The sequence below is a fragment of the Gambusia affinis genome, linkage group LG13 (assembly GCF_019740435.1).
Source record: "Gambusia affinis linkage group LG13, SWU_Gaff_1.0, whole genome shotgun sequence".
Lineage (NCBI taxonomy): Eukaryota > Metazoa > Chordata > Actinopteri > Cyprinodontiformes > Poeciliidae > Gambusia > Gambusia affinis.
Window position 1 is genome coordinate 8,943,973 of NC_057880.1, and position 25,489 is coordinate 8,969,461.

The 25,489-nt window shown below is 38.6% G+C and overlaps 1 protein-coding gene across 6 annotated transcripts in view; it reads right to left on the minus strand.

Annotated features, from left to right (window-relative positions):
• The window catches only part of phactr2 (phosphatase and actin regulator 2), a 49,631-nt gene that overhangs the window by 21,854 nt on the left and 2,288 nt on the right, over positions 1 to 25,489 (minus strand). Inside the window, exon 1 of one of the 6 annotated variants that reach the window (XM_044135655.1) lies at positions 20,247 to 20,337. The exons of 4 other annotated variants lie outside the window; for them this stretch is intronic. In XM_044135655.1, the coding sequence (XP_043991590.1) occupies positions 20,247 to 20,259 (13 nt within the window). In that variant the 5' untranslated portion in view covers positions 20,260 to 20,337. Of the gene's footprint in view, positions 1 to 10,268; positions 10,590 to 20,246; positions 20,338 to 25,489 lie in introns of those variants that run through there. One more of the 6 variants, XM_044135654.1, reaches the window with a different exon arrangement.

Sequence of the window (25,489 nt, forward strand, 5' to 3'; positions counted from 1 at the left end):
CAGAGTCTCTCGCCTGCACACCAACACACATTTCCTGTTCCTGTGTTGATATAAAATCACAATAGGAGCAGTTTAGCAGCTGTATTGTGCAACTAATGATGGGAAAATCAGCAACAGCACTCATAATCACCATAAGACCAACTACAAAACCTCTTGTGAGCCACAACTAAACAAGAACAATAGACTTAGTACTTGCTGGGCAGACAGAGGAGAAATACACAGAAATAGTTCACAGAAGTGAAAGAAAACTTGAGTCCTGAGAACAAAGAGAACAGGAACAGAAAGAAAAAAAGAAATTCAAGTTCATAGTTCAGGTTTTCTTCATAATCCCGAGAAAGAGTATGTGATTCATAGCTGGTAGTAAAATATGAACCATGAAACATGCGATCTAAATATAATTGAGTTAAGTGTTGTTTTTAATGGCTGTGGCTAATGACCTGCATCATTTGTTTTCATAATGTTTCTGTCTCTTATTGAAACAGGACTCAGCATTACTACAATAACATATTTTAACATGAAAGAGGAATATTCTGTCATCATGGAGGAAGACTGTAAAACTAAAGTCCACATTATTGACCCTCATACAGCACAGAAAGCAAAACTTAACACTCCACATCCTTTGCTGAGTAAGTCAAACACATGCCCAGTCATTTTATTATCATGAATTCAATCTTCAGAGAAAACCAATAACCTTGCAATCCAGACCAAACATTTCCTAAACTCAAAGCCCAGAAGATGAAATGCTACAAGCTTCCAACTGACTGAGGTTTTGCAATGTTGTAATAAAATATTTCAAATTTTCCACTTGAACTGAAAGGCCTGTTAACATACACGCATTTTCAAAATCATTTAAAAGAACTAAATGGCCCAATATTTATTATCATATTTGTCTCATATAAAACATCTTTTACAGCAATATATAGTGGTTTGCATAATTTCCTTCCAAGTTCAATATCAAGTTTAGCAATATACCGTACCATCTCTATGCTGATGATATTCAGCCATATTGCTCATTCAAAGTGTATAACTCCTTAAAAAATTACCTCCTCAACTGACTGCTTGACTAGTAGATCTTAGATTTATGGCCCGGCCCGAAATCCGGACTGGGCCGGGCCAAAATTATTTGCTTGATGGTCAGGTCGGGTTGGACTCGGGTTTCTGTGGCACGCGCATTTAATAAGCCTGCAATAAATCCAGCAGAGAGAAAACCAAATGAGAACGCAAGACGTGAAGTTGCATTGATCTACTTATTACAGTCTAAATAGAGGAGTTGGTAGCTTAGCCTGGAGCAGAAGTTCATTAGACTGTGCACATTGTTACGCTCCTACCAATCATACATCCCAGATGATCTAAACTCTATTATTGAGCATCAATCATTGATGCTAGACAATATTTGTTGTCTAGCTAGTGAAGCAAATATAAAATCTCCAATAAATTGGAAATGTAGGTATGTTTGTCCAACAAACCTCTGGATCTCAGTGAAGTTAACATTGTCTTTTGAAAATCACTCTGACAACTACACAAAAACTGCTTCTTTCATTTCAGCAACATTCTCAAATAAATAAAAATGCACCAAAAACTATGACTGCAATGGTATGTTATACTTTTACTTCTTCTCACTTAGACTACTGTAATGACATTTTCCTTTGAATAAGAGGAAGCTCAACCATCTCCGGTATCTCAGAACGCTGCTGCTTGACTTTAAACCAACACACAAGAGAGATTGCATTAGTCGTGATCTAGTATGACTTCAGCGGTTACCCACTTATGCTCTAGTTCATTTTAAAATCTTGTCATTTACTGTTTATAGCTCCTCTTACATGTCTGACCTGATCTCAACTTCCCTCCCCATCGACGGCGTTCGGGTCAAAACCTGTAAGTTCTAAATCCATAAAAGAAACCTGTTGGAAGATGAAGAATACTTGAGTTAGGACCGACAGAGCCTACTCTAAGTGTAGAGTTGAATCCCACTGAGAATCTGTGGCAGGACTTGAAAATAGCTGCTCACACATGCTCTGTGTAATCTGACTGATCTTGGCCAATGTTGCAATGAACAATGAGGAAAGAATTCAACTTCTAGATGTGCAAAGTCGGTAGAAATGTTTTTGCCCCCCAAGTGGCAGGTTTGCGTTACTTGTGTTGGCTTATGATCTAAAATCTTAATAAAATGTACTAATGTTTGTGGGTGTAATACGACAAAATGTGGAAAATGGGGAATTGATACTTTTGCAAGGCATTATAAGAGGGGATGCAAACAAAAAGGCAGGATAAAGGGACGGGCTTTTGCTTCATCTGATAGCATCTGTTTAAAAGATCTGCACTTCTTGGATTACTTAGCCCAGGAAGTTTTTAAAACAGTCACTAAATTAAACCGTAACACGTAGCAATATGCCTGATCAGTATTATTTAAAAAAAGCATTCCAACTTGCTTTTACTCAAAAAAGGTGGTTGAATTCATCTCCAGCAAAAACTACAAATACACCTGGCTGTTCCAGAGAGGAATGACCTCCAGATGTACTTTTGAAGAAAGCTCACTTAGCACACATTACTGAGGCTTTAACATCACACACTGAAACTGATTTCTCACTGAGCTATTTTTTTTTTCTTTTTAATCACTTTGACTCGGCCAACCTTGAATAGTGACTCAGGCTTTGGATATACAGCAGATGTGGGAACGGGTAGGCTAATCAGAAACACAACTTGTGACACAGTCGAGATCTGACTGAAGTAATCCCCCACTGGGTTTGTCCAGCTATAAAACTGCTATGCAAAGATACGCAGCCAATGGGTTTATTTGCAGTTACACATCATAAAATGAACAGAATATTAAATCCTTTAAAGGCAGTTTGTTGTTATTGTTGTCGTTTGTTCTCTACAGTGCTATCCCTTGAAAACAATGTATCGTATTGAAGCCAGTGTGTGTTTTTTCTCAGAAGATATAGCAGGGACATGTGTTGAGGAGGAGGGGAAAGGGAGAGGCTTGTTTCCTTCCTTCGCTGCAAGTTACCAGGGGAGAGAAGAAATAGACGTCACAAACAGAGGAAGAGGGATGGAGGTGGAGAGAGAGGCAAAAACATACACAGAACAGAAGATACAGGGGACAGAAAGGAGGGAATCGAAGCCTGAAGTTTGGAGAAAATATGTGGTAAGAAAAGATGGAAGAAAGGATCGAGAGGAGAAGACGAACAGGGCAAAAAAGAGGCGCTGGACACGAGTAGAGGGAGGAGCAACCTAACACTTATGTCATTTCTTCCTAATCTAAAAGCCAGAAAACCACAGTGTACCAAAACTTATAATACACACAATAATTCAGAGGGCAAGCAATCTGGACATTGTTAAGACTGCTACACCGTTTGTACTATCACACCGTGGCTTGACTGTTTTTCTTTTTTTTGTTTGTTTGTTTGTTTTTTACAGCGGCCATAATTGCTGACAGACGGCAGAGGGCATATCAGTTTCTGTTAATAATCCTTCACTATGATCCTTCCTGCTACTATAGAGCTGTAAAGTCAGCAAATTCAAGCACACCACAGTGCTGTTCTGTAATCTATAATGCAATAATGTGGAGAATATTCATCGTTATAACAGACAGGGGTTTGACTTGGGGGCGCAGGTTGACGAGTGTTGAGTTGACGGCGGACAGCACCACAAAAAGGTCCAGTTTGTTTCCATATTGAGTCATGTGTCCCTTCCTGCACCCCATCACCTCAAAGGGTTTCCATTACCTGATTGAAAGAGCAATGTTAACCTTACTACAGAAACAAAAGGATTAAAAAAAAAACGGTAAAGAGCAGTAGTTTTTTATCAATGGGTTGGATATCAATTTTAATTAACAGTGTTTAAACATATTCAGCTCATTATACGAGAATAGAGATGCACAATGTCTGGAAAAACAAGCAATTACAATACTATTGCTGAATGTTGCAATGGCAAGATAAAGTATGATTACCCCATATTTCCCTGAGTTCTTTACTATAATGACCCTACTGATCTATTTTACCATCACCTACTAAAACTATGCATCAAGTTTGGGACTGACAGCAGCGGAATCCCATCCGACAGGTCAAATTAGCTATTTGCTCACAGAAGTCCCAATAACAAGGAAGTTTCAAATGTTATAAATTACAAGATAACGACTGACACTGAGCTGTTTTCAGACGTAACGTTTACTTTGTTTGGAAACAATCAGAGATTTTTTATTACTGGGCTCCTTCATGTGACGTCTGTGGGTCCGATGAGGCTACCGCTAACAGATTGCTATGACCCATTAACAGTCCTCAGTCAGTAAACATCACTGGCTAATAATCAAGCAAGCTCTTTTACAGTAAACGTGAGAGCCAGTATGTTAAGTACTGGCTTCCTTTAATTGTTTATTTCATAAAAATAAAAAGACCATTTACAAGAATGAAGTCTCATATTCTCCATCTCTGGTGACCTCCAAAGCAAATGCCAACAATACTGGCAACATCTCTGGCACTGTTTTCAAAATGTTAACAAACCTCATTTATTTAAACACAGCAACTTTTTCACAAACCCCCATCCTCACCCAAAAACTCCTACAGAGCAATCTAAAGGTTTTAATAAGTTTACCAACTGCAAATAAAAATGACCATATACTGTCAATAGATGTTAACTTAAGAAGGGATGGGCTGATGCTCTGTGTTTATGATTTAAGTGCTTCATACCACATCCTTTAACCATTAGTCTGTCAGTGTTACACCCTTGCTCTTACTCTGAAGTGATCGCATTTCATTGTCACAGCAGCGAGTTTTTCACATTATGGCTTTCCGTAAGTTTTAAAGTGTTGTCACGGGGTTTGTAGTTTTATTGCTGAATATCAGCTGTTTTTAAATATGCGTTGGAAGCATCTTCTCCTTACTCTGTGGCTGGGAACAGAACAACAGAGCAACTTCAGAACTACGTCCTTTATAATTTCAATATAGCAGCCTCAAGCACTGATCCAAGACCTCAAGCATGAAGCACATACTTTCTTACACTGAGCTCAGAATATTGGCTTAAACTTATTTCATGTTAACAGCAGGATAGGATCTCTTTGAAGAAGACTTCAGCTTGAAGAGAAAGATTAAGGTGTTTTATTAAAGCAAGATTGGCTTATTCTTAACTTTATAAGTGATTTTGTTTGATAAAGAACATCTGTTTTTATTCAACCACCAAATTTCATTCATTTCTGTAGCCACAGACATCGACCCTCATGATGAAGCTGAAGAAGAAGACCACATGTGCTGCCAATCTGCGTGGGCTTTGAAGCCCGATGGAAATAACTCAGAAAAAAAAGACTAAAAACAATCATCATGAAGATATGAGCTGAATTTTATTTTATTTTATTTTTTTTAAACCAAAACAGTATGATCCAGTGAAAATTATACTGGATATAATGAGTAGATTCTAAAGCTTACATGGACACGACTGTGCAGTTTTGTCAAATGACATTAAGCTCTAAATATGAAGAGTTTGAGTGACTGAAGAAGACAAGGCTCTTGTCAGACAGTGTCCTAACCAACCTGACAGCTGGCGTGTTATGAGGGAGATTGTGCTTCATTCAAATGTGCTACTGCTGCGTTATGTGAAGAATCTTGAGTTTTGATTGTCATAGTGTGCCTGGTAACAGCAACTCTACTGAAAAAAAAAAAAACTTTCATAGAAAGTAAGGCAGTGTCACCCAAAGTGTCTCGATTCAGCTGCACCATGTTGTCCTCAATAGCAGAAACTTACTAATGTAGAAATAAGGAGCATTCACAAGGCAGCAAACATCATATTTGTTTTCCCTTAGATGTAAGGAACCAACGCATAAAAATCACAAGTAATTGAATAAAACTCTGCCTTGGAAAAAAGTAACTAATTTCCTGCCAAGCAGATCCCGGAGCTAGGAGGACATGATCATGGGTCAATCAGACAGCAATGAACTATCAAAAAAAAACAAAAACAACTTCTTACATGAGTCTTTCATCAGTCCTGTTTGGCAATGAGATGGAAATTTCAGCCACAACAGAGCTACGCAAAGCTGCTGTTACTGTTCAGTGTTGCACCCCATTGATGCACTGCACTAGTGGAAAATGAATGAAAACAAATATCCAAAGGGGGTTTTCAGCAGCAGCACTCAAGCTAAACAGTCTAAGCTTCATGTGGTGGATAAGCGTTCCCAAACAGCATATAAGCCTCAGTTCAAATGAATTATTGCTTAATGTCTCACTTTAGTTCACATGCATGTTTTTTTTGCAGTAGCAGGAAGCTTGTCTTTATAGTGACACATATAAAGCTGTGAAAACAATCACTGTATGACTAAAGCGTCATGTTAATAGTTTAGCAATAGTTAGCACCAGTTAGCACATTAATCAAGCATCCCATTAGAAAGAGATTGCTCTACACTGTAAAACTTCCAAAAAAAGAACATCCTTTCTACAGAACTTACTTTTTTTTTTACTACGTGTGCCCCACCAGCCGGACAAAAAAAAGCAGCAACACAACCAGTGCTAGCTGATACTAAAGAATCTATTGAATATTTCTCTACAAAGAAGGAAAAGTAAAGATCAGACTTTCCCTGATCGATAGACCTCATGAAACAGAAAATATGCTGAAAGTGTTTACTAAGGTAGTGGCTCTGAATCCAACAGAAAAGGAATAAAAAAAAGAACGCTCACCTATGTCTCTAAAATTCATCTGATCATTCAAAACAAAAAACGTGCTTCAAAGTTTATGCCACTGGCCGGTATGAAAACAACTACTAGAGAATATTTCTCCAATATTTCACCTATCAAATAGAAATCAAAGTTCATTGATGCATATCTAACAGTGCAACAAGAGAAGGAAGTCTGAGCATATGACTCCAATGTGAAAAAAGAAAAAGGGTAGAAGACTAGATTACAAAAAATATTGTTCTTTATTACCATTTCAGAACTGCTTCGAATCAGGGTTTCGGAAAACAACAGTAATAATGATGCAAAATCTCCTGCTGCCAAACATCTCATTACAGCTGACCCCGATATTGGTTGAAATTTCAAGATATTAAGTTGTGCCAGCTCCTAAAAGAGGAGGCAACAGAGATAAACTCTTGTTAAGGAAAACATTTTGGATCTTACAGTTCACTACAGATCTGCAAGATTACAATAAATGTTTTTATGTTTGAATTTCTGTAGAGTGCTGCATATTACTATTTTTGTTTAATTGCCACTGATTGGAGTCCTTTCTCCAAGATGTTTATTCTTTGCCTGATTGTCCAGCTTGTCTCTGACTTAGTAGCCCTTTAGTTTTTATATAGATACATTGTTCATCAGATCATTACCAATTTCAGGTTTTACTTGGTGTGAACAGTTTGTTTACATTTAGTTGTTTACATTCTATGCATGTTCCCTCAGGGCTAACATGCATTAAAAAAAGGTGTTACACTTGCTTTGATAAAGTGTAACAAAAAAAATAAGGAAAGTACAGGATGATCTATCTTTATTCATCAACACATGCTGCTGTATCTCAAGAGATCAGAATGTTGTCAACAAGTTAATTTGCTTCTGTAATTTTCTGTATTTCATCCGATCTTCTGTATTTCTTTCAGTTAATTTTGATCATCAAAAAGCCAGAATTCAGTTTCTCAGAACGTTTGAACAAAACTAAGATAAAAAAAAATGTTTTTAATAAAAAGAAATGTTCACTTAGCAAAACCTGTGTCTGTATATGTACAATATGCGCAACCAATAAGTTGTAGCAAGTGACATTGAGAAGACCAGCCTGCGGCTTTGCTGACTTTGATGACAGCCTTTAACTTCTCCACATTGTCAGGTCTTGTTAGACAGGTTATCAAGCTCAGTTGTGTCTTGCTCATTAAACCAGGTATTGGTAGCTCTAGTAGTGTCAGCAGGAGTAAAGTCCTGCTGGAAAGTGAAATCAACATCTTCATAAAACTTCTCAGCAGATGGAAGAAGGAAGTGCTTTAAAAAGCGCCTTCGCTGACATGGAGGACACAATGACCACTAGAGCTGCACTAATATTACAAATATAATGCTCTTGCAATGTCAGTATGTGCAATATGCATATTGTAAAGAACTGCTTGAAGTGAAATAATTGTTGGCTAATATTTTCCAAGTGTTCTAAACTTGCATTTTTCATACTAATGAAATATTCAGGTGTAAATACTCTGACACTAATGACGTTGCTCAAAATTGAATTGATTGATGGGAGCACAGGAAAGAAGAAAAGAGCCAAATATGCAACTAATGTCATTGGAATATTTACTAAGCATATTAGTAAATATGCTTAGTAAATATTGCCTAATATTTAGGCACCGATTGCAGCTTTCTGTTGATCACCGGTCTTTAAAAAATCTGACCTGCCAATTCCAATTCTGCCCATTACTAATTTTTTTTGTCTCAATGTTGCGAACGTGACAGACATGATCTGGTGGGTGGATCTGTCAGGCAGAACCAAAGAGGACAGTGGCTGATTTTTAGATCCCATCCAAGGTGGTAAGATCAGCTTCACATATAACACTTACAATTTGTAGTACAGAGTATTGGTCGATGACTGATCTCCTAAAATTAAAGAACTCGGGGGGCCGATTTATGTGTGCACCCCTGCTAATATTATCTGTATCGTAGGTTTGTCTTTTATTTTGCAGCCCTAACAATAAAAATTAATGTCAGATACCAACAACAACCACACATAACATTCACAAAGGAGATAAGATCAGAGCAGATTGTCAACAAGATAGTTGTACTGCAGCACAACTGTTCAAGTCATCTGTAGAAAGTTTTTTTTTTACTTGCACTGTATAGAAAAGAATGTTTTCTCATTACATTTCCTAAATGTCAGAAAAATTCAAGAATTTTTAGAAATATTCATTTCTCACTAGTATTTTGTAGAATAGTCTTTTATACTGTATGACTTGGTTAAAACATTTCAAGCGTTTTTTTTTCACAAGTTTCTGATAATTTACTGGGATTTTGGGTTTCATCTTCCTTCCTAATTTTCTTTGGGAGTGAGATCAGACCTTTACGGTCCTTCACTTCCTAACTAATTTTGCAAAATGACTGAGGCCATGGGGGATCCATTTATGCCAAAGTTTTAACTTGCTACCTAATGTCTTGAGATATTGCTTCGGTATTTCCACATAGTGTTCTTTCGGCATGATGCCATCTTATGTCTGAAGTTCACAAGTCCTCCCTGCACAAAATATCCCACGCAACATGACGCTGCCACCTCTGTACTTCTGAACTGGGACGTTGATCTCAGGCTTTAAAGGTTTATCACTTTTTCCTCCAAATGTAACAATAATAATTATGCCCAATACTCTCTTCCATTATCTGGCATTTAGCCAAACAGGTATTTTAATATCCATAAATGATACAAAACAGGACAAGTTTAGTCAGATTTAAAGTTTAAAGAAAGTAAAGGAGAGTTACTGAAAATTGAGGATATTCTAATTTACTTCCAGGCACATGTTGCATTTACAGACTGAAAGTTGTGGGAAATATTAGTTTGAAGCCTTTAATAAGAAAAAAAAAAACATGTAAACAACTGTTTTATTCTGTAACCTTTTTAAACCCACCGATAAATATATTACATCAGCTTTAGCCTCATCTTATTAGAATAAAAATTGAGCTGTACAACTGTCAAATGAAATCTCTGTCAAAGTTATGAAATTTCCTGTCACGCCTTTTCTAAATGCGCAGTGCCCGAGTAAAAACATATTTTTGTAGTATTTTGCCTGCGTTTCTATTTGCTTAACTCTAAAATACGAGTTAAAATGAAGAACGAGCGTCAAACAAAAAACAAAGAACAATATTTTCTGGGAAAACTAACTAACCTCTTGATCTGCACAGACCTAAAACTGGCTGCAAAATTCATCAAGTTTTCATTACTCGGAGGCAACAATGCGGCCGCATAAACAGCCCTAGGGTTATAAAACTCCACCGCCTGCTTGTTCGCTGGCTGTTTAACTAGTTTTATGACAGCTGGGCAGCGCAGCCAGCGATAAATTTAGAAACGCACACCCCGCGTATAAAGATGCACGAATTGATTTAACAATCCAGCTAGCCAGATTAGCACAAAGCTTAGCGTTTCGTCGGAGTGTTTCTAAGTTCTTTATGTCAAAAGGAGGGGAAAAAGAAACTAAAGTTAAACAAAGAGAGCAAGAAACGAGGAGACTTCCTGGATAAAGATAGCGGATTGTGTGTGAGAGAGAGAAGCAAGAGGAAGACACACTGACATCACACACACACGCGCGCGCGAACCCCAACCCAAAAAAAACACACACTCACCGCTCGTTGACTGAGACACGGCAGACACAGCGGTCTGACCCATATTCAGCTCCGGCGGCGGGCCGGACAGGGTTCTCCACCCCTCCACCAGAACCCGCTATCACGGCTTCCTATTCCCGCATAAACCCCGTCCGCAGCCGTCGAGCGCGTTCATCTCAAGAGAAGTTTCACGCTGAGATGGCCGAGGCGCAGGAAACTTGGTTCATGCACTGAGAGTGAGTGAGCGAGTGAGTGGGTCTCTACTACGTAGCGACGTCCCCTCCCACCCCGTCGTCCTGTGAGCGGCTGCAAAATGCCTCTCATTCCCCCATGCAGATCAGAGAAGCTGATCTGACACCTCCAGTCATGAGTTGAAAACTGAACAAGCCAAGGAATATTGGAAACCAGAATTTTGTTTAGAGGGGGGAAACAGTAAGTGAGTTCCCTGCTGAATTTAAGTACAAATCTGAAAGTCTGCATCTTCATTTATTAGACATTTTAATGCCTCTTTTCTTAATTAGATTAAGTTTATGTGACATCTGGCTCCAGGCTGGGCCAATTAAATGCCCCATTCACTCTGACACCCAAAATTTAACCCAGAATTCCTTTGGAAATGACTAACTAGAGTCCACTGGCGTGAAATGTAATCTCAGAATAAATGCAGCTGAGAGCCTCAGCTGGTTTGACAAAACAACATTAGTGACCAGACAGCATCACCTATAGCAATAAAGGGAAGACATGTTTAAAAGTTTAAAGTAGGGTTAGGTTGAAAATGAATAATTTTCTACCATGACCACCTAAAGTGCTTATCTTTTTGCAGCCTGCAAAGAGATAAGCACTCCATTATTCAATGTCATGTCTGATGAAGAGAAGGTAAATTATAAGCATATTTTCACAATCTTAGTTAATTTCATCCCGAGATTCTGATGATTCCAGAGATCTATGCTAAGAGTTTCTGAAATACAGCACACGTTCTTTGCAACAGACTGAAAAGCTCAATAATTGTCTACAGTCATCCCTACAACTTATATTGAACTTCTTCTTTGGCCAAGTTGGAACCCAACATCAGCTTCCCCTAACAATCATCTGGTAGTGACTATAACATACTCGCTGACCTCTGGGAAGACCTGACCCCTGGCCTGGACACTGCCGGATAAAATTAGATGTTACGAAAATAGATCAGTGTTACATTTTCAAACATATTCAGCTGAAACCAGATGGTTATGTATGTAAACAGGCATACTTTCTCACTTACTGACATTAAATCAGACAAAATTTTTCTGGGATAGGTCAGCGAGGATTTCCAAAAAATATTATACCAGATGTTTGGTGTTTTTTAGAGGTAGTTTTTCTTTAATCACATGTTGTGTTTTTTTAATCCATACATTTAGAAGTAGGAAATAACCTGCACCATTTCTACATGGATTTGAACTGACTTTCTAAGAGCAAGAATAGAATTGTTTGAGTCTGTGATAAATGCCTGACTATGTTACACTGCAGAAACAGTCACAAGTCATGGATGTTAACACAAAAACCGTCATCGATGTGTAGTCCTTTGTTAGTCCGCAGTAATTATAAAAGCTTAAGGTTTGGATCAGTGGCCTTGAAGGAGCGTTGGTACGGTAAGTTATGCTATGAATTCAGTGAGAGTACAGAATAACTCTGTATAACTCTGCTCTGGGTCATACAGGAGACAAATCAATTTGTCAGCATGAAATGAGGATGCGGTAGTAGCATCTGGCTAATAGTAGAAATACTAGCTTGAATTACACCACCTCTGCCTCTGATTTAAGGCAGGAAATTGTTTGAATGTGTTTGTGTGAGGGGCAGAGTCAACAGAGTGTCAGCTGAAACCTTGCAGAACCATCGCCTGACAAGAGCGAGCTGTCAGTACACTAACACACAAATACAGGAACAACAATAATTTGCATGACTTCAAGGATCATCGCATCGACTTCATGTGGACATTTCACTACGTTCTAATTAGACAATTCCTTACCTCCACTTGCAAAATTACAAATCTTAGTATCAAATAACTTTAAACTCTTTAAAATATGTAAAGGCTAATTTTCTCCCCCCTTTTCCCACAAACCCCAGCACTGAAACTGACTCGGTAAATGGGAGCGTAGGGTAAAATGATTTTTAATTTAGTCAAAGACTGCCATCTAGTGTTTATAAGAAGAACACAATTTCAAGTCCATCCAACTGTCTCGCTTATCCTTTAAAGAGGAAAGCTGGTGCCTACCTCCAGCAATCACTGTCCAAGAGACAGAATAAGAGTAAAACGACTAAGAAAAAGGTTATTGGATACAATATTCTTGTGTCCAATTGGGTTGTCACTCTTTCATATGCCATAAAAGAGTGAAAAAACAAGTCTACGGTTTTATTTCATCACAAAAGGAAGGACATTTTTGACTCAGATTTTCACAGAAAGTGTTTTTTAGTATGTGAACTCCAAATATTGGCTTATCTACACAGAATAATGAGCAAACAAAATTAAACAGTTTCACTATATCTTGTTAAAATGTTTGTACAAACCAGGACCGGCGGCAGGGGCTGGCATTGGGGGGCATTGCCCGCCCACTGAGTCTGGAAGACGTTTGTTGTTTTTGCCTTAGAATGGCCAACTTTCTGTTATTCCTATATCAATTTGATACAGTAGGGGCTTCAGCACTTCCCATATCTGTGTCCTATGCCACTGTTTTCAGCAGTTAAAACTGTTTAATCCGTTAACACCTCGTAACCTGTTTTTCCCAACCGCCTTTAAACGCAACATGAGTGCTACGACGCTCGCGCTGGGTTTACGCCTGTGCGGCAGCGATGGAGACCTGCTGCTGCTGTACAGGGATGCGCAGGTGTGTGTTAGAATTATGCAGGAAACCAGCAAAACGCAAAAAACTTGGCACAGTTTTCCCCCCCAAACTAACCGACTGAAATGAGTAATATTGTTCAACACAGGTAATGTCAGCTAAAAGATGACTAGCTAATAACAATACAAAAAGCTTGTTAACAAGTAGCCTGTAGTTGTTGTCTATGTTCAGCTACGTAATTACTTTTGGAGAGGGCATCAACTCCAAAAATAAGTTGATGCCCCCTCTGTTAAACTCGTCTGGAGCCGGGGCAGGTGCAACCCTGCTTACCAACTTTCATACAACAATCATATAACACTTATGCAGTGATTCAGCGATTTATATATATTCTTCTATTTTTATAGGTCCATGAAATTTTTCAGGTAGACGCTAACAGTGACGATATCGTCAACTCTTAATCACCATGTCTGACTGCAGGACTCTGTTAAAAATTTAATTTGGGAGCAACGGAGACAGCTACAGCTTTATAGGAAGGTCATTAGTGAATGAGATGGAAGTGGATAATTGAAGATGCAGGAAGTCCTGGAGGAGGTGGGAGGATAAAGACAGAACAGGGGGATGGAATTACTTAGAGCGCTTAACAGAGCTAAGTGACTGTGTTAGCATTGACTGTGTTAGCATTGACTGTGATGTGATATTATATACTTCTTCTGTTTGATCAAATTTATTGGAGGCCGTGTGTGTTAAGGAACAATTATCAGATGAACAGTTCAGACTTGGTAAAGAACACAAGGGAACAAAAATCATCAGGAAGATCAATAAAAACACCAGAAAGGTCACAGATAAATTTAAAGTTTAAAGATGAAATAGGTTATAAAAAAATAGGAAAAAGGTCACTGTTGAAAGATGGCTGTAAGAAGACATGACTAGCATCCAGGGGGAAAAAAAGTTATAGGTTGCTATAGACATTCAACATTCAGCCAGAGCTGCAATACATTGGTTGAGCTCAGCCAAAGTCCAGGTTTTAGGAATGTGAAAATTATGAAATGGTGTTCACAAATGTTTTCTACGTTCAATCGGACTTAGCTTAAATTTTGTTTACAATCATTTCCTCTTTTAGATGTTCTTTTTTTTTCATAAAACACCTTGTAAACCGTGTATTATTTTTCTTTCTCTTCACAAGACTGTACTGCGTTGTCTATTTCTGTAACAATAAATTCAGGATAAAAAACACTGAAATCTGTCTTTGGAATGTTGCGTAATGCGGAATAGTTAAAAGGTTAAGAATCATTTTTTTTAATCACACTATATATTATGTTTTGTGTTCAAATTGGTGTGTTGTGGAGTTTCACTTAGTGTACACAGGTTTGCCTGTTGGCCTTGTTTTAAATAAAATAAATCGTAAATCATATTTAATGTGATTCTAGACATATTTGACTTTGCCTAAATTAAACAAAACAAAAAATTGGGACTAAATTCAACATTATTTTTGTGGTTAACTTTTTAAAGATTGCTCAGAAGTTTAGTCATATTCTGATAAGTTTACTGAACTGCTCCGGTGAAAGGATTTCATTCTTGACATTCTCACAGGCGTTCCGTCAAAGTCAAAACAAACAAAGGCACCACGAGGTAGCAAACAGTTTGAGTTTTCCAAAATTAGCTTGATACCTTCTGTGTATATCTGAGTGCCTCTTTTTGAGCATTGATTATTCTGCTTCTAACTGTCTTTGTGACGATCCAATCAGCTGGAGCACAAAGTTCCCGCTAGATTTAACCTGGATCAATGACGCTTTTACTTGTAATCTCTGCAAATAGAGAAAGAAAAATGGACATGAACCTTTTCATAATTTCTCTACCAGGATATTTCTTTTTTTTTTTTTTTTTTTTAGGAAGTTGGTTCCTAACTGTCCTGGTATTAAATAACAGAGATCAACTGACCGTTCAAAGACCATAGCAGCTGAAGGAGTCGAGGTTCCGGAGAGGTGGGGAAAAGGAAGGAAGAGAGTCATCAAATATTAAGTAGTAGCCTCAGCAGAACAAGAGATAATAATTGTTTAAGTGCTATTTTTTTTCCAGAGGCTTTCTCTCCTCTCTGACTTATTTATTAAACTTGATGTCTTCCGTGGTATAGTCCAATCCCCCCAGTTGAGCCTCACATGTGTGCACTTTCACAACAAACTGAAGTCTAAAACAGAAAAACATACTCCTAGCACTCCTGTTTTGCAAACTTCCTGCTTGTCCGTAAATGGCTTGAGTATGAGAAGTTACTAACTGAGTGACCTTTAAAGAGTCGACGCTGAGAGATTGCCACGCTGGGATCATGACTCAGACTCCAAACTGTCAAAACAGAGAAGTGTGATTCAGCGAGAACCAGCGACCCAGCTAAGCAAAGACAAATTAGGGAGGAAGAGTCCCAATGAAATGTTGTTGTATTCCTGCAGAGTTCCATTGCTTTAAATTATAAATGAGAAAAAGTATATTGTGTGCGTAAACACGGCCTTGGAAAAAAGGAAATTCGTGCTCGAGAACCAACAGGCACTAAAATCAAATTTTCATTTCAGCCCTTTAGCATGATCACCAGTCAAAGGCCCCAGCAGACAACGGCTCTCTATGATTCATCAATGAGATCAATATGTGAGGACTTGCGCAAACAGGAAAAGGGCCCTGTCATTTTGCTCTTTAAAATTTTGATGGATTCATCTTCTGATGCATCTTTTGAGTGGTCTAAAAGAAAACCTAACCGCATTCACCCGTTAAGATTGTTACTTCTTTCGTCTAACTGTTCAACTTCAATTGCAGGTCTAGGTATCCATGACTACCAAATCAATGGAGTTACTATCAACTTTAACAATTTCAGTCCACTAATGTGTGTCTTTCATCTTGATTCATCTCCCTTTTCGCTGAAGTCCCTAAATAAAAAATAGCGAAGGACTGACGGTAGAAACTGGAAAGATCCGCATCTCATGAGGGAGATCGGATAGACAGGACAACTATTAGATGTGCACACTGCAAATGTGAGCTTTGTAGAAGACTAGTCAGAAGAAAACATGTAGGAGACACAACAAATGTTGCTGCTATTGTCACAGCAGTAGTAGCAACATGATGTGGAGATCCTGGTCAGAGTTTATTAGAAGAAGATTGGAGATCAATAAGGAGGAAACCTGAAGATGTAGTTTGGAAAGGACATAGGTCTGGGGTGTATATACCCAGAACTATAGCAGAATTATGTTAATATGGATAAAGGCACATTGCTGAAATGACTCAAGAGTCCGGACCTAAATCCAGGTGATAATGTGCAGCAAGACTGTGAGCATTGGTTTTCATAGACTCTTCATTCAAACGGACTGAGCTGGAGCTGCTTAGCAAATAAGAATGAGAAAATATTTTGGAATCCAGATGCGCAAGCAATTTAAAAATTGCAACTCTGCACTATTCTTTGTTGGTCTATCACATAAGAGTCCAATAAAATACATTACAGATGCAAAAGGATGCACTTCTCCAGTGCAATGAAACATGAATTGAATGGTTGCATGTGATTTTGTTCAGGCAGCTGATTATTCAAATGATCAATCGGTATTGGGCTTTTGTTACTGCGCGCCCTCCAATCCCGCACACTGAAAAGGAAAGCGCCTCCCAATTCTTAAAATAAACCTTTATCTCCCATGCTTACAATATCATGCACCCTCATCCATTTTTAGTCGATCTTATCAGCACGGGTTTCTAATGTAAGACCAAAGCAAGCGACGACTCCTGGCTTCTCTTTCTCTTCACATCTTCCAGTCAGGTTGCCTGAAATCCGATCTCCTGTTTGTTGTATTCCGTTCTGCGCAACCCATAAGCTGCCATCACTGCTAAAATGTTGTCTGCATAAATCAATAGTTGACATCCTGCCAGACCGGGCAGCCAGACCAAAGCAAGCAGGAGAGACACAAAGAAGTGCACGGTGCAGCACTGGCGTGAAAAGAGCTTTGCACACTGCGGCGTAGTTGATAGTAACTGTAGGACAAAAAGGTCAGGGTTGAAGGAAAATGTGCAAACATAGCCTGGATGAAAATCTTATTAGGTTAAAGCCAAACGTGGGGAGTAAACACGCATCTTTTATTTCTGCACCTGCACGCTCCAACTTTATACGGTAAAATGTGCACACATTTACCAAATAGCTATTATCAGCTGCAGAAACAGTTGGCTTGAGCCTGTCCGCCATGTTTTCTTAGTTGTGTTGTGAGGTTATTAGCTTCCAGCTTCAAGCCTAAACATGGCTTGTTTTAAAGTAGGCTACCAGTGGTTGATAATGGTTGCTTTGGCTATCGTCCAGCTAGTTTTTGCTCACACACTGTCCTCAGGTTTAGCACTGTAAGGCTTCAAAATGTTCCACACAACATTTTGAAGCTCACATATTCAATCTAAAGTTAGAAGTGCAATAAAACTTTCTGTAAAAGAAAATCAGTTAATGTAAAAGCTTTCAGTTAAACTGTAGGAAAAAAATGCAGCATATGATCAACAGAGAAACAGAAGGGAAGTTAAGTCTTTTAAAAAGCAAGCAGGAATTTCTGCCAGAGATCTACCTGCCAAACAAGCAGATCAATCTAAAGTTATGTTGTTTTACCAGAGCAGGACTCACCTCTATTAACTATTAAAGCCTGCAGAGTTATCTCCAAACTCAAGCAACATTTGTGACATAACTGAAGCTGCGGGTGTGGCTTTGTTTCTAACTTTAGTGTCTAAATGCAGAAGTGAAGGTGCTGTCAACTGTGGTCAATAGCCTTTTTGTTGAAAAACACTCCTACCAGCACAGAAATATAAACTAATTGCGCTAGTAAATTATTATAATTACACAGACACATAAAGACTGGAATTACTCTGTCACACTGACACAAAATAGCCACATAAAAAACAAAAAGGGAACATGTGTAGTGCTCAGTCCCATGACACATTTCTTCTGCTTTTTCTTTTTTGTTGTTGCACTAAAATGTTACTGATCATCAAACCAAATTTTCAAATTATGACTTAATTGATTTAAGGAAAGACATTTTCTAAAGCCACCTGAAAATATGGAATAAGGTCTTTCACTCCCTCTAACAACTGGCTGTGTTGTATTCACTGGGAGTTAGGGTTTTCTTTTAGCATGAACAGACTGCTTAAGGGCATTCCCCAACAGTTCGGTCTGGACTTTAACTAGGCCACATTGAAACATACTGCATGTTTTAGCCGTTCCAAGGTAGACTTGCTGGTGAATTTCGTCCTGTTGCTTAACTCAGGTGCGAATGAGTTCAAGGTCACTCAGGGATAGCTGGATATTCTTGTTCAGGATTTTCTGGGGGCAAATCATTAAGCTTCTCAAGGAGAGCCAGACCACCACACTGCCACCACCAAGTTTGACTGTTGGTATGACCTACTATTTCAGAAATGCTGAGTTTGTTTTTGTGCCAAATATACGGGAGCACGTACCTTCCAGAAGGTTGCACACTTGTTTTGCCAGGCTAACAAACTATTTTCAACAAAGATGTTTACTGACAATGGTGAGATGGGGCTTAATTTTCTTTTAGATCAGCACTTGTTTTCCATTTGTGATTCTCCCATGCATGCCAGTTTTGGTCAGCTCTTTCTTATGGTCAAATCATCAACTATGACCTCATCTGGGAGAAAACAAGAACTGCAGTGCTTTGGATTTAGTCCTCGGTTTTTTTGTGTTTTTTCGTTCATGAACTCTTTGAGCAGTTTAGCTAGGCTGTCCATTTCTGAAAAGTGACACCACTGTTCTATGTTGTCATCTTTTGTAAATGATGACTCTCACTGAGATTTCATGGTGCCTTAAAGCTGTGGAAATGACTTTTCATTTTGCCAGACAGGCACTACTTAAGCAATGTAATTAAACAGTTCAGTGTGACAAAAAAAGGAGAAATTTGCACTGTGTGTTTTCACAGCACTGTGGAGCAAAGAACTGCGACCCACCACCGAGTTCGTTGCAAAGTTCGGCACTCCACACGCACATATGCGTGCAGGAACGATCGCAGAGGCTGCTTTGCCTTGCAAAACAGTGATTCACAAATTTGCAGTCATAACAATTTGTTTTGTGGCAAACCCACGCCTCTGTTACAAAACACACAGCTCTGAACACAGATGGATTCTGGCTAAGCCCGTTCAAGTCCAACAAAGCTTCCCTCGGATTCCAAGATCATTTCTGTTACACATTTCTATATCTAAGTAGTGTTGTTATGGTGGCTATGTCTACAATGAATACCTATTTTTTTGTTTCACTGTAGAAAAAGAATCACTACACCCTCCCAATATTCAAATCATACACTAAGAAGTGCTCCATAAAAAGGAGAGGATACACACTGTGGGGAACTCTAGTGCTAAAAGGTATGTGTGTATCATTTGCACTTTAAGCACAGCAGCAGAAACATTTCATATTAAATGCACTGATAATGTTGTGACAACTTCTGTAAACAGTAATTGAACTATAGTAGATAACGCAGAGTTGATTTATTCTGCAGCTCTACTCCAACCGATGAACTGACGCACCAGATTTGGCCAAAAAGGGCAACACTACTAGGCATCATCAATCATAACAAGTATCCTTCCCTCTGTTGAAATCAGCTTCCATTATTCCCCGCAATTGTTAATAATCTAGAGTGTTCACAGACTTATGAAGCACATTTGATTTGAACCACCATCATTTCCTCACGATTAGGAGCCTCAACAGAAAATCTGGCCGTCACAACAGAAGACTGGTGAAGAGGATTCGAACATTATAAGGTGATCTAGCTGAAGCGTTAGCGTTTTGAGTGTTAATGCCCGGAGGATGCTGTTTTGCTGTGGATTTTCCGTGACTGTATGTTGTTGTTGAAGCGAGCCCAGAATACTACATGCTGTGGGAAAAAAAAAAGGCAGAGCAGTGCAAGAAAAACAAGCTTCAGGCAGATGACCCGCCACTCAGTCAAGGGATCTTCACAATAGCTAAACAGTCAGAGGCTCTGATTCTGGATCGCGCCGGCTGTTCCCAACGAGACAGATAAGTTATGAATGAAGTTGAGTATGTGAGAGGAAGCAGAAGAGGATGTGTAGGATCATTGCTCTTTTTAAATGTGGAAGTTTGAAACACGTCATAAAGTCAGAGACAGAACAAACACACCCGCAGCCAGACAGGGAAGTACGCTACTTTTTAGAATACAAGGAGGAAACTCACCGTCATGCTCCATGTTTTGATCCTACGGGGGAATATGAAGAGGAGTGCGAGTTGATCCTTGCCTCTTCCTGACACACACGACCTCTCTGCCACCCTCCCACCCTCCACTAACTCGCCGTCCTCCTTGTTTTCTGTCTCCTTGCGTCTCCTGTGCTCTCTCCCCTCCCTCTGTCTCTCTCCACTTCCCTCCTCCATCACTCTTCCCTCCCTCCCTCCCTCCCTCCCTCCCTCACTGTTTCCAACCACTGTGTGCCCGTGTCTCCTCCTTCAATGCACTTGCTCAGATGAAAAGCATTAAAACTTAATGTTTGTTTCCATCTCAGTTGTTCTCTCCTTCTCACCCTCGTCTCATCCTGCTTTTCTGTCCATCTTCCTGGATGTCAAGGGTTTTCCTACTTACTCGTGGCTCCATCTCTGTGTATTTTTGTTCCAACCGATGCAATCCCAAAAGGATGCAAAAAGAATGGGGAGAATGAGACACTCTCAGGGGTGGAGGAGGTGTATCACATAACCGAAGGAGCACCACGAGGTTAATGTTACTTTCTTGAAGCAAACAACTTCAATGTGTATCAAAAAAAAAAACGTAGAACAAAAGTGGAAGTAAAACAATACCTTGTTCATATCAAGATGGATGGAGAAAAATGCATCCATCTTGGAAGAAAACCTGTCTGATGCTGCGAACCACCTGAGCCAAAAGCTGAAACTACTTTGACCTCTGCATGTGTGAAAGCGGTACAGGCTTATGCTGAAAGACGTCTGTAATAGCAAAAAAAAGCTGATCTAAAAATCCATCTCACACTTTTGAGATTTTATATGTCAAAGTAGTTTGAAAACCATGTATAATTTTTCTTCTACACCACAACAATGCATTGCTTTGTCAGTGTCAGTCTGTCACAAAACCCAATAAAATACTTCCAAATTTGTAGCTTTAGCTTGAGAAAATGTAAAAGCGTCACCGCCATCTACTCTTGCATTTTTCAAGGGTATCGGCTAAAAGCAATGTTTAATTTAACTTGATTATTGATGAAACGAAAATAAAATACTCTGGCTCAATTTGTTTTGTTGTAAAAGAATGCTTCAGAACAGGGACTTTTTACACAATAAGATCCTTCTTCTAAAAGAATAGGTTTAAAAGTCTGTGCTTTTCAAATGACGTTTTTTATTTTTGCAATTAACTCATTAATGGAAACCACAGAAGATCTTAACTCTGTGAACTCTGAATGATAAATATATCCAAGAACTTTTTAAATGTGATAGCCAAAATGCACCAATCAGGTTCTGACATTTTGTGTTCAGATGGTCACTGTTGAGTTGTTTTCTTATTGTAATTAAATTAGCTGTGACCTCTGAGGTATGTTTTCGAAGCAGATTAGCTGACAGTTTACTTTGTAAACAAAACCTCTTTTGGGTTTTTTTTTTAGTCTGATTGTTGCCTAGTAACACAATAAGACCATATCTGAGAATTATGGCACCCTCCATGACAAAAATAAACAAAGCACATGCTGAACGCACATTAGATCAACACAATATGTGCACAAATTGCAACACCAACTAATCAATGTTCAGAGATTCTGGGAGGAGAGACAAACCTCAAAGCGTCACAGAGCAAAATCAGAGGAGCAGACAGATGGTTGCTTTCAGGTTTCCTTCTGACACAAACATCTTAAAAACTGCTGGGTGAAATACTATACCACCAGGGCCATTTTGCTCATATATTGACGACCCAGTTCTAGTTTGAGTTGACACAGACAAGATTGGGTTATGGGCTTGACCTGGCATAGTGGCTTATGGTTTCAAGCTACAGTACAGACCAAAAGTTTGGACACACTTTCTAATTGAACTCAATTAGAAGTCAGTAAGTTTTTAATACATGTTGGTTGGAAATTATTATTGATTCAAATATGCAATAGAACGGATCTGACTAGCAAGAAAATAAACCACTGGCTAATGGTGCGTTTCATGGCAAACAGCTGAATTTGAATAACTAAATTCACATTCAGAAGACAACACTGTGCAGAATATTAGAGTACCATGTTTCACAGTGGAAACATACTGGTTTTTACCCTGAAATGCTGCGTTGGTATTATGCCAGAAGTCAGACGACACACAACCTCCTAAAGGTATTTTCTGGTAGATGTGAGGTGAATCTTTTTTCTGGCTAGCATTGTTTTGGCCTTTGAACTCTGCCTTGAATTCAGATTTTACAAAGTCTCTATTCTTTTGTTGAATCATGATTACTGATCTTAACTGAGGCTTGTGAGATCTGCAGTAATTTGGTTGTCCTTCTTGCAAAGCTGGAGTACTTTTGGTATCCAGGTGTGAATTGTGGCTCTTCTTGGCTGGAGACATAAAGGATTAAAACTTGCTTTGTGATTATTTTCAAATTTTTGTCAACAGCATCATTTTAGATCACACTTAACATTTACAGAATTGCATAGCTGATGGGATTCCTGCTAGAAACATAGACAACACTTTGTTTTGTCTTCCTCGGCCTTGCCTGGACGCTGTCCTAGTGTTTTAAACACAATCTAAGCTGCTGACCATTCTCAGCACCTTATTATGTGCATCAGATTTTGCTGACATATTTTTCAGATCAGATGGTCTGTTGGTAAATTATACGATCACAATGTTCTGTGGGGCAGCTGCACTTTCCACTATGTCACATTTGTTCTGCAAATCCATATTGGCTGATAGAGTTCATAGTGTCAGAGAGGTTGAGGGTTTATGACTGTCTCCCAAGGTGCATTGGGGGTGTAATACTGATGAAGGAATTTCAGACCCCATTCTATGTTGAGACCATCCAGCTTATTGTGATCACAAACCCAAAAGGAGAATCTGACGGTGGGCTAATCTCTTTGCTTCTCACCTTTTCTTGATTTTGGCTTTATCAAAATCAGCATCACCTACTGAGACCTTTTAGTGTGGTTCATGCAATCAGAAAAGTACTGTTGAAGTCATTTTTTAAAATTTTATTTCACACGTCTCCTAGTAATCAGGCCAGTGTGTAATCTGATTGGTGAATTTGAACCAAACAAATGCAGTTAATAGTTAAATTGCTATTTTAACACAAGAGCAGGTGGGTTTGAAAGTTGCTTGAATAATCGTTTCTAAAATATATTTTAAATGTTCTCAAGTTATCTTTGTATAAAATAAGAATTTGTTTGATCTTTAGAGTTTGTCTGATAAAAAAGTAAAAACTGAAGAAATCTGTAATGTTGCAGAGACTTTTTTCCAAAATGCCCACTTTAGATTCGCACACCCCAATACAGTGACATATTCAAAACTTGATAGGGTCCCGTCTGATTGGAACCCACAGTAATTACGTGGACCAAACTCAATGCAAACAGTGTTAAAGTGAGTTTTGATGTTAGACAACTGAAAAAAAAGCTGTTTTTTTCAGTGTGTGAGCTGGTGTGTGGGTGATAGAGAGCTGATGTGAACACTGTTTCACTGTCTAAAGTAAGACAGACATAATGTCCACACAACCATTAGGTTATTGACTGCATAAGAGCAGCTATATGCAGTAAAGTTTGGAGCTACTTCCCTTTCATCAGTCAGTGTAATTGCTCTGTGTACTGTAGATACTTCAAGTTTACCTGCTTCAGTTGTTTTTCTATTTGATCTTCTCTCGTCTAACCTCTTCACCGATTTCTTAATATCTAAACAACCCAAAGCTGCTGTTTTTCTCTCATCTTCCTAAGCACCAATATATCAGATCAACCCACTATGTCAGCATGGCATTTCCATTACGTACAAACACGCACTTACTCTACGAACATATCATTACAGGGGGAGGGGGGGGGCAGAGTAGAGTTAACATCCTGCTCATCTGCTGCTGAGGCATTTTTACAAATATTAATAGAGTTAAAGGCTTAGTAAGTAACCACAGAGTTACTGATAGACAGATGGAAGGGGAGACGAACGGCATAAGTGAGACTTTGGCTTTTTAAGAAGTCCGACGAAGCGACACACGACGAGCGAGAAGAAACAACAACTGGCTCGTCACCGTCCCCAAAACCCACCTCCACAGGTGAACATAAACCTATGTGATGGAAAGATGAAATCTAGAAAACTCCAGTACTTCACAAGACCAGATGGTAATAAAAAGCATAGTGTTCTTTTCTTTTTCCACCAGTTAATGTAAGAACAGAATGAACACAATCCACTTAAAACAGACCAAGACTGAATAAACATTAAAAATAATTACTAAATCTTTTGAACCCACTGTTTAATAGCCTTTCTTGTTGTATGTTTCATTACAATAGGACAAGGGAGTTTGAAAATGCAAATACTAGCATGACTTACTCTTTAGTTTGGGAGACTGGAGCATTTCAAAAATGTTCAAACTTTACTTTATTGGACAATTGTAACAGTTGAATGAATGTCCTAATGGTTTAAGGTCATGTTACAACATCTCACTTACACAATTAAGGCACCAAACAGACACCAGGACATTCTCCGACAAGAGAATGCCCTGGTAAAGAAATTATGGTTCCAACAATTACAGCTGGCCCATGTCTTGATAAGGAGCTCGACACAATCACACTCCTGCAACTGTGATTGTTAGTGTAATGCTCTTTTCCTGAAATGTTGTGTTACATGTTTAAAGCGTGATGGGATGCCATTCTTCTTTTTAACAAATTCCACTGTGACCAGGGGCTGGGTAAGTCACACTGTAATTGTCTTATTAAATTTAAGATATCAGCAACTAATTCACCCAATTTTTCTAGATTTGAAAACAACACAAAAGAGAGTTCCTTAATAAAAAATAAAACAAAACAAAAAAATGTAAAAAAAACACAAAAAAAAAAACACAAAATTTAAAACTTGAAGATAGTAAAATGTGTTTTTGAAAGTGGTGCCTTAAAATGCATCCGAAAGTGTACTTCATTTTAAGAGAAGTTTACAAACCTGTGACATCATCATGTGGACATCATCATATTAAATCTAACTTATCTAAAATAGGAAATGTAGAGTTTGATTTTATCTCAGAGTGTCAATTAAAATCAGCTTTCAGATGCACATGTGATGTAAATCTTCTCGACGGCTAGTCATGAAAGATTTCTAGCTGAAACGTGTTTCAAACGTCATGCATTCATAACCGCATTCCTCTTTCAGAGCAGAGTTTTATTTCTGAGTCTTTAACAGAAGCCACAGCAGAGGCTAAGGATAGACCATGTGTGGGAAGTGAGGGGTAAAGAGCTGCTATCTGTACAACTCAATGTTTTAACAAGTAGTTATTG